Raw genomic sequence first — 21,764 nt, forward strand, 5'->3', positions numbered from 1 at the left:
TGGGCTATGAGTGGAGACCCCTCTGTATGATAGCAGGGGGTGGGCTATGAGTGGAGACCCCTCTGTATGATAGCAGGGGGTGGGCCATGAGTGGAGACCCCTCTGTATGATAGCAGGGGGTGGGCCATGAGTGGAGACCCCTCTGTATGAACACTTTGGATAGGGAATCGCTGATGCACTCACCACACAGTGGACAAGAATACTGAGAGGAATCCAGAAGAGCAAAGAAAAGACGATGACCGATCCAACAATGTTGTCTGCCAGGAACTTGCCTAAAGGAAAGAAAGAGAAAAATAAATGACAGGCAATAGAGAAAACGTTATAAAACCACCGCACACAGGATCTCAGATAGTAAAAGTCCATAACCGGCGCCTTCATCTGTCGAAATTTCAGCAAGTTCAGTGTTGAACCTGCTCTGTGACCGGCTACAGCACGTGGCTCCTGCCTTACTTTGGAGAGTTGGAGGGCCCCAATTCTCAGGATACAGAGGTGTGCCCTCCATCTGTCATACATTTATGTCATATCCTGTGTATATGATATTAAAGCACGGGGTGGCAAGATCTCTGCATGCAGGCACTGAATGGACACACAGGCCCTTATTCCTCATTTGCATTTTTTTAATATGAAAATTGCCTCTTCAGAGAGGAACAGGACATGGGCACTAGCGCCACCTTTTGGAAGCAGTAATCCTAAAAGTCAGTATAGACCCTTCAACGAGCCTTGTCATATTATTTAGGATAAAAGTCAACCAGATACTATATTTGCAGATACATGTTCCATAATGTTTGCCCCACATCAGTGCAAAGCAACAGATCTGATTCGACTGTATGAGCAGCCTCTGAGGCTTAAGGGGTAAAATCTCTCCCTGTGGAGAGTTACATGCCAGTGTAAGGAGACTTATTCACTGTGCAATGCTACTCTGTGAAATTAAATATGCAAATTGGCTCTTCAGAGAAGAAAAGGAGTTGGACTCTAGTGCCACCTACTGGATGTAGCAATCTTAAAAGTCACTATCGACCCTTTAACGAGCCTTGCCATATGACTTTTTTTTTAAGTCACTGTTTTTTAGTCTTGTGGTATTCATTGCTGTCTTTCATGTCAAAGTATTCAAAATGGCGCACACACTGTTCATGAATGTGGCGCGAAGCCAAAAATCAACTTTAGCACAAAATTACTTTGAATAGTAAATACACCAGCACCCCTAAATATATAATATATTGAAATTCAATACTAATAGTAGGATGTTTACCAATATAAAACATACAGAATTATCTCCGCACTATTTGTATGTCAATGGCAACTGCTTAAAAGGCAATGCCTCGAATAAGGCACAATTCCTAGAAGGGAAACTAATAGAAGTTGCTAACAATACCCAATTGGAAAAAGATCAACTAACAAAAAAGTAAGACATTTTGGTTAGTTGATCTTTTTGCAATTATGTATTTTTAGCAACTTTTAGTGGTTACTCTTGTAGGAGTTGTCTTTTATGCGGGGAATTGCCTTTTAAGCAGTTGCCACTAACATATAAATAGCACAAATATTTTTCTGTATGTTTTATATTTAAAGCAAAATGTCATACAGTTCACAAAGTACCACAAAAATTGTGCTATGGTTTTCAGGAGTGTTAAAAGTAATTCCAAAATGGGGAAATGAAGGAAATTGGCAACAATTTTTGAAAAGTCACATGATACATCAAGCAAAAACAAAATAAGTGAAAATAGACTCAAAAAAAGGAGAACATTAAAATATGCACAAATGAAAAATAAGCAAAAGCACAAAAAGGAGTGTAAATGCAATAATGAATGGGGCTCAATCCACACACTGAATTGAGTCCAGCCTAAGTATTGTGTAAGCCTGACTCATATATAAATCCCTAAAACAATACTTTATTATTTAAAAACCACAGATGTGGTACACACCGGAAAAATGTGACAGTAATAGAAAAAATGAAAAATAAGTGTTCAAAATTAAACCCACACTAGGGTAACCCCTACGAGTCCCTATTGGGTAACTATGCTGTACCCTGCCTGGCTGCGGAGGTTGGCACCCTAAGGGGGGAACGTTGTGGCGCCCCCGCTCACGATGGCTATCCCTGGGGGCCCTGATAAACCCTACAGCCACTAGTGGTCCCTTCTACCCAATGTAAGGGAACCCCTCGTTCTAGACAGAGATCAGACCTGCTCTATAGAGGACCCTGTGTCCCAAAAAGAGAGGTTAAAAACAAATTAGAACACACATGTCAAAAAGTGGCATATTTGAAGTCCCACAGAAAGATACAGGCAAACTTCAAGGCAGACCAGTGGGGTATCTCAGTTCAGATCATGCCTAATTCTTATATACACAATAGGGAGAGGCATCTTTTACAGAAATCGATGTAGAAATAGCTGAAAGATGCCATCAATAGTCTCCCACTCATGAAAATTTATATGGGAAACGCAGAGCTGCAACAGCGGTACTTATCTGCGTTTTTCGCCACCTGCCATCAATTTATGAATGCCTCAAACAAATTAGAACACACATGGCATCGAGTGGCATATTAAAGTCCCACAAAAAGATACAGACTTCAAGGCAGTCCAGTGGGGTATCTCAGTTCAGATGATGCCTAGTTCTTATATACACAATAAGGAGAGGCATCCCTTACAAAAATCAATATAGAAATAGCTAGAAGATGCCATCAATAGTCTCCCCTTATTGAAATTATATGGGAAACGCAGAGCTGCAACAGCGGTACTTATCTGCGTTTTTCGCCACCTGCCATCAATTTATGAATGCCTCAACGCGTTTCGCCTTCCAGGGCTCATCAGGAGGCCCGATGCTACGATATTTGGTGTCCAATATAGGTGCACATAGCTTACCGATATTCCATAAGTCTCCACTCTTATAATCTGCCGCGCAGAGCCTAAGCTCCGCCCACTGCAATCCCATTGCCTCTTGCAACACCACCCATTTTCTGCTGCCCCAATCGGTTACCAGATCTCTGATGCACCGTCATGCTAACCAATCACGTGTCCTCACACACAGGGTTCCCCATAGCTCCCCTGTCATCCTGGCTTAGATTGGTTTCTGCACCTAGCCTGCATGCAGCGTCACTGCTGACTCACCAATCCCATTTCTTTAGACGGAGAGTCTCTCAGCAATCACCGATCACTGCACCTAAGGCATATTATCATCTCTGCACTTTAACCCCATATGTGCAGCAAACGTTCCACAGACCAGGCGTGTATGCCCACATCGCTACATTTAGGAGCTCATGTCTGACGATCTCATTTAATGTGTTATATTAATCATGATAATTAGCGTTCTGCTTGATATATATATATGTATACAAAACCGCATCATCGCCCACAGCAATGTGAGCAGGCGTCTACAGCTACCCATCTCAATATATGTAAACAACATCTGATGTATATACCTTTTAATATAACCAGGCATCGATATGCAACTACCCCATCAAGTTCAAGATATCTAATCTCCCAAGAAAATCACTGTGAGGCAAAAATATACAGATATCTATCTTCAGATAATCTATGCAATCTACAGATGATCCACACTAAAATAATATGCAACCGCCCCGTCAAAGTGAACTGAGATACCCCACTGGGCTGCCTTGAAGTTTGTCTGTATCTTTTTGTGGGACTTTAATATGCCACTCGATGCCATGTGTGTTCTAATTTGTTTGAGGCATTCATAAATTGATGGCAGGTGGCGAAAAACGCAGATAAGTACCGCTGTTGCAGCTCTGCGTTTCCCATATAAATTTTCATGAGTGGGAGACTATTGATGGCATCTTTCAGCTATTTCTACATCGATTTCTGTAAAAGATGCCTCTCCCTATTGTGTATATAAGAATTAGGCATGATCTGAACTGAGATACCCCACTGGTCTGCCTTGAAGTTTGCCTGTATCTTTCTGTGGGACTTCAAATATGCCACTTTTTGCCATGTGTGTTCTAATTTGTTTTTAACCTCTGTTTTTAACCTCTCTTTTTGGGACACAGGGTCCTCTATAGAGCAGGTCTGATCTCTGTCTAGAACGAGGGGTTCCCTTACATTGGGTAGAAGGGACCACTAGTGGCTGTAGGGTTTATCAGGGCCCCCAGGGATAGCCATCGTGAGCGGGGGCGCCACAACGTTCCCCCCTTAGGGTGCCAACCTCCGCAGCCAGGCAGGGTACAGCATAGTTACCCAATAGGGACTCGTAGGGGTTACCCTAGTGTGGGTTTAATTTTGAACACTTATTTTTCATTTTTTCTATTACTGTCACATTTTTCCGGTGTGTACCACATCTGTGGTTTTTAAATAATAAAGTATTGTTTTAGGGATTTATATATGAGTTTGATTTGAGAACCCTTAAGGATTATAATTTTCATATTATTGTGTAAGCCTGGTCTAAATCAAAGTAGTGGCACTGGAACATTTCTAGGATGCAGCTACAGGGGCATGTACAAATTTGGGCACCCCTGGTCAAAGTTACTGTTATTGTGAACTGATAAGCAAGGTGAAGATGAAATGATCTCTAAAGGTCTAAAGTTAAAGATGACACATCCCATTTGTATTTCAGGCAAAAAAAAAAAAAAAAATTATTATATATATATATATATATATATATATATATATATATATATATATATATATATACAGTGCCTACAAGTAGTATTCAACCCCCTGCAGATTTAGCAGGTTTACACATTCGGAATTAACTTGGCATTGTGACATTTGGACTGTAGATCAGCCTGGAAGTGTGAAATGCACTGCAGCAAAAAAGAATGTTATTTCTTTGTTTAATTTTTTTTTTAAATTGTGCAAAGTTTATTCAGAGGGTCATTTATTATTCAACCCCTCAAACCACCAGAATTCTGTTTGGTTCCCCTAAAGTATTAAGAAGTATTTCAGGCACAAAGAACAATGAGCTTCACATGTTTGGATTATTTATCTCTTTTTCCAGCCTTTTCTGACTATTTAAGACCCTCCCCAAACTTGTGAACAGCACTCATACATGGTCAACATGGGAAAGACAAAGGAGCATTCCAAGGCCATCAGAGACAAGATCGTGGAGGGTCACAAGGCTGGCAAGGGGTACAAAACCCTTTCCAAGGAGTTGGGCCTACCTGTCTCCACTGTTGGGAGCATCATCCGGAAGTGGAAGGCTTATGGAACTACTGTTAGCCTTCCACGGCCTGGACCGCCTTTGAAAGTTTCCTCCCGTGCCGAGGCCAGGCTTGTCCGAAGAGTCAAGGCTAACCCAAGGACAACAAGGAAGGAGCTCCGGGAAGATCTCATGGCAGTGGGGACATTGGTTTCAGTCAATACCATAAGTAACGTACTCCACCGCAATGGTCTCCGTTCCAGACGAGCCCGTAAGGTACCTTTACTTTCAAAGCGTCATGTCAAGGCTCGTCTACAGTTTGCTCATGATCACTTGGAGGACTCTGAGACAGACTGGTTCAAGGTTCTCTGGTCTGATGAGACCAAGATCGAGATCTTTGGTGCCAACCACACACGTGACGTTTGGAGACTGGATGGCACTGCATACGACCCCAAGAATACCATCCCTACAGTCAAGCATGGTGGTGGCAGCATCATGCTGTGGGGCTGTTTCTCAGCCAAGGGGCCTGGCCATCTGGTCCACATCCATGGGAAGATGGATAGCACGGCCTACCTGGAGATTTTGGCCAAGAACCTCCGCTCCTCCATCAAGGATCTTAAGATGGGTCGTCATTTCATCTTCCAACAAGACAACGACCCAAAGCACACAGCCAAGAAAACCAAGGCCTGGTTCAAGAGGCAAAAAATCAAGGTGTTGGAGTGGCCTAGTCAGTCTCCTGACCTTAACCCAATTGAAAACTTGTGGAAGGAGCTCAAGATTAAAGTCCACATGAGACACCCAAAGAACCTAGATAACTTGGAGAAGATCTGCATGGAGGAGTGGGCCAAGATAACTCCAGAGACCTGTGCCGGCCTGATCAGGTCTTATAAAAGACGATTATTAGCTGTAATTGCAAACAAGGGTTATTCCACAAAATATTAAACCTAGGGGTTGAATAATAATTGACCCACACTTTTATGTTTAAAATGTATTAAAATTTAACTGAGCAACATAATTTTTTGGTTTGTAAGATTTATGCATCTGTTAATAAATCCTGCTGTTGTGTGAAGTTTGAAGGCTCTAACTTATTTGCATCTTATCAAACCTGCTAAATCTGCAGGGGGTTGAATACTACTTGTAGGCACTGTATATATATATATATATATATATATTGGGCACCTTTGGAGATTTGTGTGCCCAGATACCTTTGACCAAGGTTTCAGACCTTAATTAGCCTGTTAGGGTTATGGCTTGTTCACCATCATCGTTAGAAAAGGCCAGGTGATGCAAATTTCCCAGCTGTATAAAAACCCAACCTCCTCTAACCTTGTGCCAAATAGAGCAGCCATGGGTTCTTCTAAGCAGCTGCCGAGCACCCTGAAAATGAAAATGGTGGCAGCCCACAAAGCAAGAGAACGCTATATGAAGATAGCAAAGCATTTTCAAGTTGCCCTCTCCTCAGGTCGAAATGTAATTAAGAAATGGCAGCTAACAAGAAAAGTGGAGGTCAATATAAGGTCTGGAAGACCAACCAAAATTTCAGTAAGAGCTGCTTGTAGGATTGTTAGAGAGGCAAATCAGAATCCCTGCTAGACCTCAAAAGACCTTCAGAAAGGTTTAGCAGACTCTGGAGTTGTGCTACATTGTTCTACTGTTCGGAGACACCTGCACAAATATGGCTGGCCTTCATGGAAGAGTCCTCAGAATAAAACCTCTCCTGCGTCCTCACCATAAAATTCAGCATCAGAAGTACGCAAAAGAATATCTAAATAAGCCCGTCAAAATCCACAATAGGCGACCTCAAAAGGCGGAAGCTGAAGGTTTTACAATGGCTGTCACAGTCCCCTGATCTGAACATAATTGAACATCTGTGACTAGACCTCAAAATAGCAGAGGATGGAAATCCCCCAAAGAATTGGAAGACTTGACTGACTACAATAAGTGTTTACAAGCTGTGATACTTGCAAAAGGGGGTGCTCCTAGGTACTAAACATGCATTAGCTAATTTTGCCTTTTTGTAATTTTTAAAATGTACAAGATGAAGAAAAAAAAAAACAGGGATTTTTGTGTGTACTCACCGTAAAATCCTTTCCTCCGAGCCAATCATTGGGGGACAGAGGACCATGGGTGTTATGCTGCTGCCACTAAGAGGAAACTAAGCAAACATAGAAAGAAATTAACTCCTCCCCTGCAGTATACACCCTCTGCTGGCTCTATGCTAAACCACTTCGGTGCCAAAGCAGTAGGGGCTCATAAATAGCAAACAAAAATGCAACATATCCAAACCAAAGAACAACCACAAGCCAACAGGCTATCAGGGTGGGTGCTGTGTCCCCCAATGAGTGACTTGGAGAAAAGGATTTTATGGTGTGTACACACAAAAATCCATGTTTCTGCTTCGCCTCATTGGGGGACACAGGACCATGGGATGTCCTAAAGCAGTCCCTGGGTGGGAAACAGCACGACAGCTGAAACCTCGTGTACCAACAGGTTAAATCTGCCCTACAGATGTGATACTGCCAATTGCAGAATCCGTCTGCCAAGGGCCGCATCTGCAGAAGCTTGAGAATGAATGTTGTAATGTTTAACAAACGTGTGAAGGCTGGACCAAGTAGCAGCCTTGCAAGCATGCTGTGCCGACGCCTGATGCCGAATGGCCCAGGAAGCTCCCACTGACTGAGTGGAGTGTGCCTTAATCCCCGCCGGGATAGGCTGACCTCTGATACGGTAAGCCTCTTGGATCGCTGAGTGGATCCACCTGGCTATTGTAGATTAAGAAGCAGGTAGACCCTTTATGTGCCCCTCCAGAAACACAAAGAGGGAATCTGATTTGCGGAACACGCTGTTCTGGAAATGTATTTCCTGAGTGCCCTAACCAACTCCAAAGTGTGGAGAGCTTTCTCAGTACGATGGATCGGTGCTGGGCAGAACGAGGGCAGAACTATGTCCTCTTTCAGATGGAAGGAAGAGACGATCTTAGGTAAAAAAGGACGGAGACGTCCTCAACACCACCTTGTCCTGGTGGAAAACCAGAAAAGGAGGTTTGCAAGACAAAGCCAGCAACTCCGAGACCCACCTGATGGATTATACCGCCACAAGAAAAGCAACTTTCCAAGAAAAAAGAGAAAGTGTCCAGCAGAGGTTCGAAGGGGGCCTCTTGCAAGGCTCCTACGACCAAATTAAGGTCCCAAGGCTCCAGGGGCATCTTGTAGGGAGGGACGAGATGTGACACCCCCTGTATGAAGGTCTTAACCTGCGATTTGGAAGCTATTGTTCGCTGGAACAGGATGGATAAGGCCGAAATTTGGTCTTTGAGAGAAGCCAGTGCCAGACCTGAGTCTCATCCTGTTTGGAGAAACTCCAAAATGGAAGGCATAGAAAACATGAGTGGGGAACATCGGAGGGTTCGGCACCAAGAGAAAAAGGCCTTCCAAATGCAATGGTAAATACGCATGGATGTAGGTTTCCGAGCATTCAACATAGTGGAAGCTACCTGTTGCGAGAAACTGGCCTGGGCTGGAATCCAGGATTCAATGGCCAGGTCGTTAAGCTAAGAACCCTGGAGTTCTGGTGGTAAATCGGCCCCTGAGAGAGAAGGTCTGGGCGGTCTAGTAACCGCCAGGGGGCGTCGGTGACTAGTTGCACTAGTTCCATGTACCAGTAGCGAAGCGGACACCTATCCCTCTGAGGGCAACGGACCATCCTGAGGGGAGCCCCCCTTGCCGTGGACGCTGTTCCCAGGCCAGATGAAGCAGAGCCGGGGTTGCACAGGAGAAGGCTGTGAGGCTGGGCTAAGGCAGATCATCTTAAATCCGCCATCCCTTTGATAGGGAGGTGGAGAGGGCTCATTCGCCTCCTGGCATCATCCACTTTCTGCAGTGGTGGTGCAGTGGGGCCACACGGACGCCGATGGAAGCCCGTTACCTGAGGTAATCCTTTGGGGGGGAAGGCAGGGCATTTGTCCGGCTGAAGAACTGGCTACAGAAGGGGGTACATGGGGGCGACACCCCATGTTCCCGTCCATTGTAGGTGTGGGGAGAGCGGACCCATTAAAGAGATCCGTTGCCCCTAAGGAGAGCCCAGGCAGACACAGAGGTTGCAGGAAGGGATATGGGGAGGTGACACTCAGCGTTCCCACCTGTTGGTGGTTTTGAGAGATGGGGACCTTGAAAGGCCCCGTCGCCCCTTCAATCCGTTAAGACAAAAGTAAAAATGTAAAAAAAAAAATTAAAATAAAATAATGAAGTCGGGGTCTGAAGCCAGACCCTAGTGCCTCCTACAGACACTAAGCAAGAACTGGTTCAGGGTATAGCCTGCAGAGGGTGTATACTGCAGAGGAGGAGTGTATTTGCTTAGTGTCCTCCTAGTGGCAGCAGCATAACACCCATGGTCCTGTGTCCCCCAATGAGGCGAAGGAGAAAAATATTATTATATATATAATTTATTTTTTTTTGCCTAAAATACAAAGGAAATGTGTCATCTTTAACTTTAGGCCTTTTAAGAGATCATTTCATCTTCAACTTGCTTAACTGTTCACAATAACAGTCATTTTGACCAGGGGTGCCCAAACTTTTACATGCCCCTGTATATACAGAAATCAATCGCTCACCCAACATATTGATGCTCAGTTTGTCTATGAAGTCCCAGATCCTCTCAATCACATCTTGAACTTGTTTCTCACATTTTCCCTATAAGAAAAAAGCACGAGAAATAAAGCAGATTACTAAATGACTAAAAGGATGGAGAATGGGCGCACCCATAGCGATTCACCACGAGCAAACGCAGATTTCAGGAGCCGGGCAACATCTGTGCATCGCCCCGACCGTATACACACATGATCAGAGTCTAAATATCAGGACAAGTCTAGGCATAAGGAAGCTTTCAGATACGGACAGTTGACCGCTTACATTGCCATCACAGAAGCCCACGGTGCACGGCTTTCCTTTCCGTAGCAAGCGGTTCTGCTTGGAGGCGTCGGTGTACGGGCTGCAGGTCCCATCGCTGTTCCGGCAGCAGACTTTACATGAATGCTCAGTTTCTGAAAGGACAAGACAAATCATATTCTAGACAACTGAGCATTTTGAGCCAAAAAATGTATAATAAGTCTGATATTAAAGGAAAAGTCTCAAATTCCTCTTTATAGTCATAGACTTCCATTCAATGCATCTGCCACTAGAGGGCGCTTACTACATATCTACGACTCCCATTGAGCTCAATAGTAAACCAGTGATGTAACCTCCTGATAGCCCCCTAGTGGCAGACACAAGGAGCAAAGCTAAATCGTGTAAAACGTACAGGTCATCAGAAAATGGCACATTGTCTAAATCAGGGTTCTATGTTCAATGTAACTACAATATATATTATATATACACACACAGTGGCCTGCAGAAGAATTCATCCCCTTGGCAGTTTTCGGGTTTTGCTACCTCACAATCTGGAATTTCACTGTTCATTTTGAAGGTTTGCAGCAGTTCATGTGAAGAACTTTCCTACAGCTGTGAACATTTTCTTTTTATTGTGAAGAAAACAACAAATAGGAAAAAATAACTGAAACCTTCACTGTGCATAACTATTCACTCCCCTGTGTCAGTCCATAAAGGCCATCTCTATGGAGTGTACGACATATTGTGGTTGTATTGACAGATACTCCAGTCTCTGCTTGGGATCTCTGCAGCTCCTTCAGGATTACCTTTGGTCTCTGTGCTGCCTCTCTGATTAATGCCCTCCTTGCCCTGGCTGAGAGTTTTGGTGGGCGTTCCTCTCTTGGCAGGTCTGTTGTGGTACCATGTTCTTTCCATTTGATGATAATGGATTTGATGGTGCTCCGGGGGATCATCAGAAATCGTGATATTGTTTTATAACACAACCCTGACTTGTACTTCTCAACAACTTTGTCCCTGATTTGTTGGGGATCTCCTTGGTCTTCATGGTGTTTGGTTAGTGACCGACATGTGACACTTAGATTGCACACAGGGGGACTTCCCCTCACCAAGTATCTGACTTCTGAACCTAATTGCTTGCACCAGAAATTTTTAGGGGCTTCATAGCAAAAGGGATGAATACATATGCACATGCTAAATTTTAGTTATTTGATCCCAGAAATTAAATTTTGGCCTATATTTTTCTCCCTTCACCAAATTAGACTATTTAGTGCTGACGTGTCACACATAAATCAGATTACAAAAATATTTAAACACAGGTTATAATGTAACAAATTCCGTAAAAAGCCAAGGATGTTTATACTTTTGCGAGGCACTGTGTGTGTATATATAATTTTCTTTATGAGCACGACTCCACTGGGCAAAGATAAATTGTGCAGAGAGGAGGTGAGCTGTGAAATCACCCAATCTGATCAGAGGATTCTGTGTTTTCTACTGTATAGAGTATAGAGGTTAACAGTCATTGTCTCCCTGTCTTTGAAGATAATGAGACTGCTGAAAAGTAATCTGTACAGGACAGGAAGTGTGAGTAATATTAGACTTACTGGTCAGTGGGAAAATTTGCAAGATAGAGAGGACAGGGGAGACGGGAAGAGGAGTGGAGACGGGAAGAGGAGGGGAGACGGGACGAGGAAGGGAGACGGGACGAGGAAGGGAGACGGGACGAGGAAGGGAGACGGGACGAGGAAGGGAGACGGGACGAGGAAGGGAGACGGGACGAGGAAGGGAGACGGGACGAGGAAGGGAGACGGGACGAGGAAGGGAGACGGGACGAGGAAGGGAGACGGGACGAGGAAGGGAGACGGGACGAGGAAGGGAGACGGGACGAGGAAGGGAGACGGGACGAGGAAGGGAGACGGGACGAGGAAGGGAGACGGGACGAGGAAGGGAGACGGGACGAGGAAGGGAGACGGGACGAGGAAGGGAGACGGGACGAGGAAGAAAGACGGGACGAGGAAGAAAGACGGGACGAGGAAGAAAGACGGGACGAGGAAGAAAGACGGGACGAGGAAGGAGCGGAGAACAGAGAAAGGAGACGAGAACAGAGAGAGGAGTGCAGAAGAGGGGGGAGAGGAGAGACAGACAGTGTTATGGAAAATTGAATAGATAATGAAAAATAAAAGAATGGCAGTTTTTATAAAATGTTTTTATAAAATGTATATGACATGAAACCATTACATAATATGTAATTTTCTGATTATATATTTATTCACTCTGAACCTATTGAGTGAAGAAAAAAAACATCTGACTCCTATAAAGATATGTTGTGAAATTAATTTGATACAGGATTTTGGAATATAAAAAAAAAACAAAATCAAAACTTATGTCTGGAGGGACACTTATGGCCAGTTAGAAATTAAACAGATAAAGCGATAAGTGACATTATGAGTAGTAATCGTCCGCGATGAGCACTGTTCTGTACGGCCGGATGTGACGCTGTACACCGGGTTATGTACGTACATTTTGGACGAGTCATTCTCTAAATAAGCTAAAGAGCAATTACGTAACATGAAATCATAAGTGATTGCTGCTGAGAACTAATCCTGCAAAACCGGCATTAATCACCCTGTAGCTGGGCTGGGGTTATTTTCTCCAGTCCTCTGCGCAGTGTAATTTGCCTGGAGGGAAAAAAAATAAAGCAAAACGCCTGGGAAAAATGGCATCAATACAGTGTGAAGCAATAAACACTTCAGTGGGCTCTCCAGAAAAGTACGGACGTTGGAGCACGATAACCGCTCGTACCAACCTCTAAAAGTAGAGTCCGGTATGGAGAAAGCCCCCTCTAACGCAAAATTCCCTAACAGTCTTTATTAATATCGGAGAACCGTCAAGGTTCATGTGACTGCATGAAATAGTGATGGGTTCTGCATACAGCAGCCGATCACCCATCGGGCTGCTTGGGAAGTGAGGACAGAACAGGACCAGGGACCATTAGGGATGGGCCGGGACACCAGGCTGTACGCTGCTCGACCGCTGTGCCTGTGCACGCCTCGCCCGCTGTACCTGTGCTGTACACCCTTACCGTTGCAGGCGCAAGACTTGAGGCTCATTTCTATCTCACAGAAGGGGCGGCATTCCCCATTCATGCATTTTCCCAGATCTACACAGACGGTGTCATCGGCTGCATTTCCGGGCGCAGGACACTCACTGCTGTTCCCTGTAGATAGGCAGAAAGTGAGGGTCATGAAATATCCTGGACAGTCTATAATGGAGCACGCTGCACATAAATACACATGACCAAATGAAGCAAAAAAATATATATATATTATAATAATAGAATTATATATTTAAAAAAAAAACACACACAAAATATATATATATATATATATATATATATATACACACACACACACACACACACACACACACACACACACACACATACACACACACACACACACACACCGTATATACACACCAATGTTAGCAAGACAAGTTTCTGTGCCCATGACAAACACTTCCTGGCTTTGCACTCTGTCAGGTATGGGCACTATAGCATGGATCTTTTTTTTAATAATCTCTGATGTGACACAAAGGTTGTCTAATTGTGAAGACTTTTTTTTTTTAATTTAGTTACATGTACTTGGGGATAAAATTAATTTTTGCAATTCCATTTCATTAAAAATTTGGCTATTACAGGCTTTTAGTTTCTGTTCACATTCAACTTCAATGTGGTCTGGGATAATAAGCCGAGAGTAACTCAGAAAAACAGAAAAAGAGTCAAGAAATCCAACACTAGATGGTCAGAATGACCTTAGAGAAAAAAAGCGGATAGGCACAATCCGTCCCGTGCAAAAAATATCCTTTATTGTGGCATCATATTACCAACAGCAGGCAGATAAAACGATGGAGCAAATACAGACAACGATCGTTTCTCGCTTACATTGCGCTTCAACAGGTCATATTTGCAATGTAAGCACAAAACGATTGTCGTTTTTGCACGGGATGGATTGTGCCTATTCGCTTTCTTCTCTATGGATATACAGACTATTTTCCTTGGAAGTGGCACCCGTATTCCCTGAAGTGTGTGCAGCTTCATTAACCCGAGGTCATACAGCTGTGCCTTTGTCCTGCTTTTCTTCTATGGTATGTGAGATGGTCAGAATGAGCTCACTGACAGATATTCAGTTAACTCATTCTGCAGTCAGCAGTAGACGGTGGAACGCAGAAGCTATAGAAGACATTTTTAATGAAACCTAATTACAAATATGACTTTTAGCTAAAAATTACATGCAATTTATTAAGGAAACAAAAATAGACTGGAGTAAGAGTTCTGGAGAGTTGCAGGCCACTGTACAGGCGTGTCTGATTCCCAAAGAATAACTGCACTGCAGCCTTGCAGCGCTGGAGTCCTGGGCTCGAATCCCACCAAGGACAACATCTGCAAGGAGTTTGTATGTTCTCCCTGTGTTTGCGTGGGTTTCCTCCCACATTCCAAAGACATACTGATAGGGAATTTAGATTGTGAGCCCCATCGGGGACAGTGACGATAATGTGTGCAAACTGTAAAGCGCTGCAGAATATGTTAGCGCTATATAAAAATAAAGATTATCATTATTATGAATCGGGCCGTCTCTGACCCCACCATGCCTCTTCAAGACCGGCATAAACAACTCTGGTCTTGATGATACAGGGTCACTGACTATAGTAAAAAAAAAAAAAAAAAAAAGTACTCTCATGTGACAGATGTCCTGAAAAGAATAGTCAGGTGGATCTGACAGCACGTACCTGTGCAGTAGGACTCGCCCTTGCAGGTGGCGTTTATAGCTTCTTGGCATTTCTTTTGTGCAGTTTCAAACTGGCAATTCTTGCAGCACGGACTGTTCCGATCACTGGAACATTGGAGAATTTAGAAAAATTTACTTTTAAGATTTAATGACCCTACTAACCCAACACATTGTATGACTTAGCAAACATAACATGAAGGCCAACACTATAGCGCTCGACTGACGGCGACTATGTACCGTGGTATTTTACAGTCTTTCGTTCTGCTCCAACCTTCCCCACCAGACAATTTTCAATTTTTTTTGTGCAATTTCCTTCATTCCTCCAAGAGCCATAACTTTTCGTTTATTTTTCCATCCACATAGCCATTAAAAAGGCTTATTTTTTTGCAGCAGTCGTAGTTTTGTAGAACACAATTCACGTTACCAAAAAATGTATTAAAAAAAATGGCGTAAAATGTAAAAAAAAAGATTTTTGTGTACTCACCGTAAAATCTCTTTCTCTTAGCCTTTAATTGGGGGACACAGAACCGTGGGTGTTATGCTGCTGTCCACTAGGAGGCGACACTATGCATAATCTGAAAAAGATTAACTTTGGCTCCTCCTCTGCAGTATACACCCCTGGACGGCGTCAGCCTTCTCCAGTTTTGTGCAAAAGCATTAGGAGGAATATACCAGAAACATAACCATGCCTGTAAAAAAAAAGGCTACTATAAACAGGCTCAAACAACAATATGAGAACCCAACCGTAACAACGGCCCGCAAGGGCTACAGGGTGGGAGCTGTGTCCCCCAATTAAAGGCTAAGAGAAAGAGATTTTACGGTGAGTACACAAAAATCTCCTTTACTCTGTCGCCTTATTGGGGGACACAGAACCGTGGGACGTCCTAAAGCAGTCCCTGGGTGGGAAGCAGTGGACGAATATTGTGCCGACAGTCCCCTAGACTTGGAGTACTGCCGCCTGCAGGACCCATCTACCCAGGCTCGCATCCGCTGAGGACTGGGTATGCACTCTGTAGTGTTTTGTAAATGTGTGCAGGTTAGTCCAAGTGGCTGCCTTACACACTTGATGTGCTGAGGCTTGATGCTGAATGGCCCAAGAGGCCCCTACCGCCCGCGTAGAGTGTGCCGTGATACCAGCCGGAAGAGGAGAATTGTTGAGGCGGTAAGCCTCTTGAATGGTGGACTTGATCCACCTAGCAAGGGTGGCTTTGGAAGCCGGTAGGCCCTTGCGAACGCCTTCTGGAAGAAGGAAAAGTGAATCATACTTCCGGAAAGGAGCAGTCCTAGACACGTAAACACGCAATGCCCTGACAAGGTCAAGCGTATGCAGAGCCTTCTCTACCCTATGAACGGGAGCCGGGCAAAGAGACGGTAGTGATATTTCCTCATTGAGGTGGAAGCTGGACCCGACCTTCGGAAGGAAGGATGGTACTGTACGGAGAACCACCTTGTCCTGATGAAAAACCAGGAAGGGTTGTCTGCAGGAAAGAGCTGAAAGTTCAGACACCCTGCGTAGCGAGGTGATTGCCACTAGGAAAACCACTTTCTGCGATAGAAAGCGGAGTGAGACCACCCTAAGGGGTTCAAAAGGAGGTGACTGTAGTGCTGTCAAGACCAGGTTGAGATCCCACGTCTCCAACGGACGTTTGTAGGGGGGAACCAATCGGGAAACCCCTTGGAGAAAAGTCTACACTTGCGGCTTGTTAGCAATACGCCTCTGAAAGAGCACTGAAAGCGCTGAGACCTGGCTCTTCAGCGAGCCCAGGGATAGCCCGGCGTCCAGGCCTGACTGAAGGAACCCGAGGGCCTTTGGAAGAGAATAGGGAAGTGGAATCTGCCCACGAGAGTCGCACTATGTGAAGAAAAACCTTCCAGGTACGATAGTAAATCCTGGCTGAAGTTGGCTTTCGAGCCCTGATCATGGTTTTAACAACGTCCGGTGAAAAACCTGCTTGGGTCAAAACCCAGGTCTCAATGGCCACTCCGTCAAATTGAGAGCCCCTGAGTTCTGGTGGAAGAACGGGCCTTGTGACAGGAGGTCGGGACGTGTGGGGAGACGCCAGGGAGCGTCTGCTGTGAGTTGCACGACGTCGGCGTACCATGTACGCCTGGGCCAGTCTGGAGCGATCAGAATGGTGGGAACACCCTCTTGTTTGATCTTCCTCAGGACTCTGGAGATCAGGGGGAGGGGTGGAAAAATGTACAGAAGCTGGAACTGGGTCCAGTCCTGAACCAGGGCATCTGCTCCGAGCGATCGCGAATCGCGCGTCCTGGCCATGAAATTGGGAACCTTGGCATTGAGATGGGATGCCATCAGATCCACGTCCGGGGTCCCCCAACGATGACAGATCTGACCGAAGACTTCGGGATGGAGAGACCATTCCCCCGAGTCCATTCCTTGTCGGCTGAGATAGTCAGCTTCCCAGTTGTCCACGCCCGGAATGTGGACCGCGGAGAGTACCGACCTTGCATCCTCCGCCCACTGTAGGATACGCGTTACTTCGGTCATCGCCTGGATGCTGCGGGTGCCGCCTTGATGGTTCACGTATGCCACTGCCGTGGCATTGTCCGACTGTACTCTGATATGAAAGTCTGCCAGCAAGTGATGGAAGGCTTGCAACGCCAGGAAGATGGCCCGAATTTCCAGGATGTTGATGGGCATGGTCGATTCCCTTGGTGACCACCTGCCTTGCGCTCTGTGATGTAGGTGCACCGTGCCCCAACCCATAAGGCTTGCGTCGGTGGTCAAAACCTTCCATTGACCGGAAAGGATTTTCCCCTTGCAAGCGAGGTTGGCTTGAGCCACCAGTGCAGGGACCTCCTGGTGTTTGCTGATAACCGGAACTCCCTGTCGAGGGAGAACGGATTCCTGTCCCAGGACTTGAGGATGGCCAGTTGAAGGGGTCTGAGGTGAAACTGGGCAAATGGTACCGCCTCCATTGCTGCTGCCATCCTGCCAAGTACTCTCATGGTATACCGGAGAGATCTGGGGGACTTGCGGAGGAGTGTGTGAACTCCCAGACGGAGAGCCAGTGCCTTGTCCCTGGGGAGGATCACCAGACCCTTGGAGGTGTCGAATAGCATCCCCAGGAAGGTCAGAGACTGACTCGGGGTAGTCGAGGACTTCTGTAAATTGACTAACCATCCCAGGCGTGTCAGAGTGTCGATCGTGATCGAGACGTTGACCTCGCAGTCCTTGAGGGTGGAGGCCTTGATGAGAAGGTCGTCCAGGTATGGAACGACTACTATGCCTCTGGAGTGCAGAACATCCATGGTAGCTGCCATGACCTTTGTAAATGTTCTGGGGGCCGTGGCCAGACCGAACGGGAGGGCCACAAACTGATAATGGTCTTGGTTGATTGCGAATCTGAGAAACCTCTGATGGGCGGGAGCAATTGGTATATGCAGGTATGCGTCCTGTATGTCTATGGAGGCAAGATATTCTCCTTTTTCCATAGACGCAACGATTGACCGGAGGGATTCCATGCGGAAGTGACGAACTCGAACGTACTTGTTAAGTTGCTTGAGGTCTAGTATGGGTCGGACGCTGCCTCCCTTCTTGGGCACCACGAACAGGTTGGAGTAGAACCCTCGGAAGCGCTCTTCTGCTGGGACTGGCACTATGACTCCTGCTCGCAGGAGGGAAGAAACCGCTTGACGGAAGGCCTGAGCTTTGAGCGGGGATTTTGGAGGGACAGATGGAAAAAACCTGTGCGGTGGGCTGGTAGTAAACTCGATTTTGTATCCTGAAGACACTATTTCCTTGACCCACTTGTCTTCTGTAATAGGCAGCCAGACCTGCTGAAAGAGTAGAAGTCGTCCGCCAACAAGTGGGGTGTCTTCGAGAGGGCATGAGTCAGGACGAGGGAAAAGTCTGAGGTTTTCCTCCTTTAGGTTTTGCCTGGCTTGCCTTTGATTGCCAGTTCCTGTCCGGCCTCTGTGCCGCCGTGTGTTGTCCCTGCGGGGGGAACGATTACGGTTTTGTGCTGGGCGTGAGACGGACCAGCCCGAAGAATTCCGAAAGGATCGGAAACGAGATTGATTACGCCTTTTAAACGTGCGTTTTGGTCTTAGTTGAGGGAGGGAAGTACTTTTGCCCCCGGTAGCATTGGATATCATTGTATCCAGCTTTTCACCGAAAAGACGGCCACTGAAGTACGGGAGATTTGTTAGGGACTTTTTTGAGGCCGCATCCGCTTTCCATTCTCTTAGCCAGAGAATACGCCGGATTGTAATGGCGTTTGATGCTATTCCCGCTATTCCTCTTGCAGAGTCCAACGCTGCAAGGACCATGTAATCTGCCACCACTGCAATTTGCACCGACTGGTCCGCCATCTGAGGATTTGAAGCTTGAAGGCCCTTTTGCAATAGAGCAGCCCAAGCAATGATGGCCTTGGCTGCCCAGACTAAAGCAAATGCGGGAGCCAAAGAGGCACCTGCCGCTTCAAAGATTGAACGAGCCATGCGTTCGACTTGTCTGTCTGCCGTGTCCTTGAGGGTTGATCTGTCCGGCAGCGAGAGAAGAATTTGTGCTGCCAGCCCAGAGACTGGAGGGTCCACTTCAGGCGGATCTGTCCAATCCTTGGTGTCTTTCTGTGGAAAGGGGTATTTTGCTTCCAAATACTTGCGATTGGCGAATTTTTTCTCAGGCTGCGAAAAATGCTTAGAAAGGATTTTTTGGAATTCCGGGTGATTAGGGAAGACCTTCGATGGTTTCTGAACACTTTCAAAGGAAATGTTGTGTTCTGGTGCTTCCGGGGTTGGATCTGAAATGTCCAGCACCCGAAGGATGGAAGAGACGATATCCTCAACTATCGCAGTATTGCTAGGGGGACTAGGGAGCAAAGCGTTCTCTGTTTCGTTATCTGAATTGGAGTCACATATGCCCTCTGAGTCCTGCGCATCGCTAAGGAGCTCCCTAGCGGGCGAACTAGAGCGGAGGTTTTCCGTAGTCTGGGATCATTGTGGAGATCCGCATTGTCCTTCTCTATCAGGGGACGGCCTCGGTGACCTGAGGCCACTGTGTCTTTCCCTGGAGGGGGAAGACCTATTGCTATGTGAGGACACAGCTGAACGCGACCTGTGGGTCCGCTTACGCCTCGAACTGTCGGAAGCGCCCTGATCATGAGACCGGACGTCCCTTTGCTGGGTAACGTTCATAGCGGAGACATGACCCTGCAGTAATGTGGAGGTCAGGTTATCTATAGACTGTGTCATAGACTGCGACATCTGAGTTGCCCATTCCAGCGCAGTAGCGGTCGCAGAAGCGTTGGTAGGGACTTCTTGGGGTTCTGCTCCGTTTTTTTGGGTACAGTCCCGGCAGTGCGGATACGTGCTGCCGCTGGGGAGAGTGGCCTTGCAGGCTGTGCAGACTGCATAAAAGCAGTCTTGCCTGGTTCTTTTCTTTGAGCCCGACATAGTACCTAGGCTGATTAATAGAGACCCTACAGGGGTATCTACGCAGAGGAAAAAGGAGTAGGAGAGCGCTATAGGTTATAGGAATTCACAGCTGAGTACCAAGGACCCAGCTGTGATCTTACCCCACCGGTGCTCCCCTTAGGTCCAGCGCTGATAAGCCCCATGTCCTGTGCCCCCCGGAGACTCTGTGCTGCCTTCCTCCAGGTGCAGCAAGATGGCCACCGGATTCTGAGGTGGAGGGGGAAGGGGGCGGAGAGCTGGAAAAGGGCGCGCTGGGCCATGTAAAAGCGCGCCCTTCCTGCCTCGATCCGCCCCTTCTATGACACTGCAGTGTCATTTTCGTCATCCGGGGGGGCGTGCCAGGGGCGGGCCGGGGGGGGGAGGGGAAAAGGCGGCGGCTTCGGCTAGGCCGAAGCCGCGGTCTAAATTAGAGGCCTGATGCCCAGGAGGGCTCCAGAGCGGCGCGGTAGTCCGGGAGGGGGTCGGATTTGCACCGGACCCCCCCAGAATGGGCGACTGGCTAGCGGTGGGGGCAGCAGTGCTAGCGGTTCCTGTGTGGGGGGTCCCTGGAGCGCCATGGAGCCACTGCTGCTGCAGAGGCAGGGGCGCAGAAAGCCCTGTCTCTGCTGTGCCACGTCTGCCTGCACCCTCCCCCGGCCCCAGCAGGATCCCACAGCTGGGCTGGGGTCCCTGGTGCAGAATGCTGTCTGTACTCCGACCCTACCTGCAGCGTCTCAACCTAATGCCCCCTGCGGGGGATTAGGGAGGGTGCGTCTGTCACCGTCAGGGGGTCTTCATCCTTGCCTCAATCTCAACCCAGACCCTGAAGGGGGTTGGGGAAGGAGGGGGGGGTCTCAACTTCGGACCAGTACCCGAGGGACTGGGGAAGGAGCGACATGGGGGACCGCCATCTCTACTTCAACTGGGCACCCCTAAAAAGGGGGCCAAGGAAGGAGCCATGCCGGGAGTCTCGCTGGAGACCCACTTTTCTTCATCTGTTCCGACGAAAGGAAAAAAAGAAAAAAAGGTGTGCCTCCTTGCGACACTAAGCAAAAACTGGAGAAGGCTGACGCCGTCCAGGGGTGTATACTGCAGAGGAGGAGCCAAAGTTAATCTTTTTCAGATTATGCATAGTGTCGCCTCCTAGTGGACAGCAGCATAACACCCACGGTTCTGTGTCCCCCAATAAGGCGACAGAGTAAAATATTCACCATTATTTGTTGAGTTTTGTTTCTACAGTCCTCGCCTTGCAGTACAACTGATCTGGCAATAAGTTTTTCCATATCAATGCGATCATGGAGATACCAAAACTGATCACTGCAGGTAAGAGGCAGCAGCCGTATAATGATGCAGTCACATAGGATAGGTGATCACTTAAAGGGGTTGTCCAGGGTTGGACTCTATGTGACTGTAGACTTGTGTATCCGCACGGTGTACACTGTCAAGATTCTTCGGCGCCAGGAGCGAGTAGTCATGTGGCCGCAAGTATGTGATATCCAAACTGGTCACATTCTGACTAGACGTGTCCGGCCTCAGTCATTTCACTTGCAGTGAGCGAGGCTGTGCACATCCAGTCAGCACGTGATCACATGTA

At 46.7% G+C, this 21,764-nt stretch overlaps 1 protein-coding gene across 1 annotated transcript in view; it reads right to left on the minus strand.

Annotated features, from left to right (window-relative positions):
- The window catches only part of ADAM17 (ADAM metallopeptidase domain 17), a 108,492-nt gene that overhangs the window by 16,880 nt on the left and 69,848 nt on the right, over positions 1-21,764 (minus strand). The window contains exons 14-18 of the mRNA XM_073568206.1: positions 14,754-14,857; positions 13,048-13,182; positions 9,993-10,123; positions 9,695-9,773; positions 184-272 (exon numbers count right to left, since the gene is read on the minus strand). Coding sequence (XP_073424307.1) covers positions 184-272; positions 9,695-9,773; positions 9,993-10,123; positions 13,048-13,182; positions 14,754-14,857 — 538 coding nt within the window. The remainder of the gene's footprint in view (positions 1-183; positions 273-9,694; positions 9,774-9,992; positions 10,124-13,047; positions 13,183-14,753; positions 14,858-21,764) is intronic.

Source organism: Dendrobates tinctorius, unplaced genomic scaffold (genome assembly GCF_039654945.1).
Source record: "Dendrobates tinctorius isolate UK_male_01 unplaced genomic scaffold, ASM3965494v1 ptg000021l, whole genome shotgun sequence".
Lineage (NCBI taxonomy): Eukaryota > Metazoa > Chordata > Amphibia > Anura > Dendrobatidae > Dendrobates > Dendrobates tinctorius.